At 42.6% G+C, this 3,510-nt stretch overlaps 1 protein-coding gene across 1 annotated transcript; it reads right to left on the reverse strand.

Moving 5' to 3' along the window:
- Positions 1-220: 220 nt before the first annotated feature.
- trhr1b (TRHR1b protein) lies at positions 221-3,181 on the reverse strand. Its single transcript, NM_001204791.1, is given in 2 exon segments — positions 221-758; positions 2,386-3,181. Coding segments are annotated over 2 exon segments (1,197 nt in total). The 5' UTR covers positions 3,157-3,181; the 3' UTR covers positions 221-332.
- Positions 3,182-3,510: the final 329 nt, after the last annotated feature.

Here is a 3,510-nt window from a genome sequence, read left to right on the forward strand (position 1 = left end):
CAATTAGACATATTTCTAGTGGTAAAAGTGTTTTGTTCACAATCATATTGTGTGAATGTCTAACTTACCATTAGACATACGTGTTGATTTTTTAAATTTATCTTTTGTGCTTTACACAGTCCAAGGTCATTCTTAGCTAAGGCGGTACTTAAACCTATGCATCATCCTGCTCGCTTTCAGAGAACATCACAGCTGCAACAGCGTAGCTTTAAAAGGTCAGCAGGCACTCAGCAAACAGTATTTGCCACTTAAGAAACTCCATCAGGCAACACTTTGAAAGTATTTAATTCTCAGTTGGGCCACAGAACCTTCTGTCTGACCTTAAACCAACCTCAGGCTTCACTAAAATTCGTCTTCCCATAAACGCATGGGTCGGAAAACATCATCTTCTGATCCGACAGCAGCTCATCTGTCACTGTAAGATCCTCAAGTTCGGTGGAGAAGTGGTCGGTGCTTTCCACGAGCGAGGTGTCTTTAACAACATTGTAGGTGAGAGCCAGGCTGTGGGCAGCAGGCTTGTCTGAACCCTTCATCCCACAGTGGCAGATCTTCTGGAAAGCTGCACGAAACTTCTGAGACATGGCGTTGTAGATGACTGGGTTGATGGCACTGTTGAGGTAGATGCATATCCTGCAGAAAAGCAAGAACCAGCTGTCCAAGTATGCCTGGTCCAAGAAGGAGTTTACCACCACTAAAGTGCGGTAGGGCATCCAGAGCACGGCGAACAGGATCACCACCACTGCCAGCATTTTGGTTACCTGTATGGGAAATATGGAGAAATTTAAGAGCTCTTCTTTGTAGTGGATAGTTTCTGCAGAGCGGCAGTAATTACTTAAAAATTCGCCTCTGAATTGTGGGCAGGCTCGCTGGCACGGACTAAGCCCTCCCCCATTTCTTGTCATCTGTTTACACTCCCTTTAGTTCACAGACCCTCACAATCCCTACTTAACCTTACCAGTGCAACAAAAATGGTGAGCAAAATTGGAGCTATCCAGCTGAACAGTTTTGACCCAGATGCCACCTCGGCCAAGACAAACAAAGAGGTAGATGGATCTATTTGTCTGCAAGTGGATGCATCAGAATGGAGTGGAGCAGGAAGCTGCTCCTGAAATGCTATTTTTTAGCATAATTTTCTTTTCTCCATCATGAGAAAATGCCATAAGAAAATGAGAAAACACCAAAAACACAATTTTCGTCTGAGTGACTAAATAATTGATGTAGCAGGATTGAAAACATCAGCTGTCATTACCTCTGATTGAAGTACTTTTAATTATCAAGCTGCTATTTGGTCTGTTATGTGGCTTTGGGATAGTTACATGGGAGCAGAAGTTAAGAAGAAGTTTGGTTAGAGACACAGTTTTGAGGAAAGCAAACAAGTCATGCTTGCAAGAGCCAACAATGTAAATAAAGGTTAACTAGTTTTACTGTGTAGTTTATATTGTTGACCACTTTGAAAAAGCATCACCAGCTGACAACTCTTTAAAGTTGGTCAAGATCCGTCAATGTTGCTGTGAAAATGTTCTGTAAATGACAATAGTTCAACATGTATCACTTTTGAGTTCTCCTAACAATAAAGCATGTGCACAGATGTGACAGTTATTAGTTTATGTAGAAAAAATTATAATGCTTAAAAAAAACATTTCAGCAACTCTGTGGGTCTACTGTTGTATTCTATAACTTTAAAAACTGAAAATAATGTGACCCTGAATCAAAACTAATGTAACATTTTGGAAAAAAAGTTTCTCATAGACATTGGTTTGAATCCAAGGACTTATAGACTTTCTGGAAAAATCTGATGATCAAAAGTCATTAAAAAAATGATTACGTCGTGGGAGTATTTCAGGTTTGCATATTAACTTTCCTGAGGCGCAATTTAGGGAGGAATTCTCCAACTTGGTTGAGTCAGATTGAAGAAGATTTTTATTTACTGGGGTCAATAAAGTTTTTCCTGAAAGCGTCATGCTTTACAAGTTGGACTTTGTTATTGAACTTATGGTGTTTTTTGTTTGTGTAACCTGGAGAGGAAATTTAGGATCTAATGGAATCGGCAACATTGCCAATTTATATTTGTGGTCCATTTGCCATTAAGAACTTGGTCTCTCCTTTTTTATGAAATGAATAACTACATTTTGACTAATATTTGAAAAAGATACGTCGGCCCATGCGTTTAATCATTTTTCTTCTTTTTGCCATTTTGGAATCTCCTGGATGCTGTGCGCGGTAAAAGCTGTTGAATAACATGAAAGAAATACATTTTGGTTCCTTTTATGGGTGTGTAACTTTTTCAACAGGAACTGACTGCAAATGTGACCTTATTGCGCATTTCAGATAGAAGGTGCAGTTTTGCGCGCTTCTAGTTTTACGCACTTCTCCGCCCAAGCTCACCTGTCTGCGCGACGTTGCGGTGGAGCTGGAGTGACGGGAGTTCTTGCAACTCGTCTTCGGGTTGTTTGCTCCGCTCTTCTTCTTTGCTTTGTGCTCAGATGGGAGTGGGTTTAGAAAGAGGATCCTAGCAATAAGTCCGTACAGCACGGCGGAGAGCAGAAGCGGCAGCACAAAAAAGACGCCGAAGTCGAAAAAATAAACAGGCAAATAGAATTTTCTGGGAACCCTATAGCCACAGGTGATGATGGTGATGTTTTCGTACACCAGCTCCTGGATGTCTGACAGGTAGAACCACATTACGCAGTAAATCGAAGTGAAAGCCCAAACGAACAAGATGATCTTCTTTGCTCTGGACAATGTGCACAGAAATTGGGCTTTAATCGGGTGGCAGATGGCAATGTACCTCTCGATGGTGAAGGCTGTAATGGAGCAGGAGGAGGCGTTGATCCCGAGATACTGGAAGTAGGTGATACAGAGACACCCATAGCGACCAAACACCCAAGTTGCAAAGATGCTGTCCGTGATGGCAGGGAGACCAGCGGCCGTTAGTACCATTAGGTCAGCCACAGCCAAACTGACCAGGTAGCAGTTGGTCGGAGTCCTCATGTGTTTGGTCGTGAGAACCACCAGGATAACCATGATGTTTCCAACAATGCCCGAAGCGCAGATCACAAAAAGCAGCAAACTGCTTATAGCTTTGTACTGCATGCTGTAGTCCGCCCAAATCCCCAAAGTGTGGTTCACCTCTGAAAATGAGGAGAAGTTTTCCATCTTGTAATCCGTGAAACTGAAGTGGTTTTACGCGCAACCAAAATTAAAAACCTGCGGAATTTAAAACGTTCCTAAAGCGTGGGTCAAGCTTTAACAGGAGTAAAAGTGATCGCGAGCTGAAACTGCACATGAAATCAGCAAAAAATCGTTCGGATTCAAGCGCGAGTCGGCGTTCGTGCTGTGCGTAAAAAGCTACGCGTTTCCTCCCGCGCGTCAAAGCAAACTGTGCAGTAGCAGATGGGCGCTTGGTTTTGAGCCGTCTTTCTGGCAGGAGCTCTCCTACGCATGCAGTGCGGATTATTCCATCACATTATGACAACTAAAACGCCGGACATCAACAAAGCCAGCTGCTCA

Source organism: Oryzias latipes, chromosome 11 (assembly GCF_002234675.1).
Source record: "Oryzias latipes chromosome 11, ASM223467v1".
In the NCBI taxonomy this organism is placed as follows: domain Eukaryota; kingdom Metazoa; phylum Chordata; class Actinopteri; order Beloniformes; family Adrianichthyidae; genus Oryzias; species Oryzias latipes.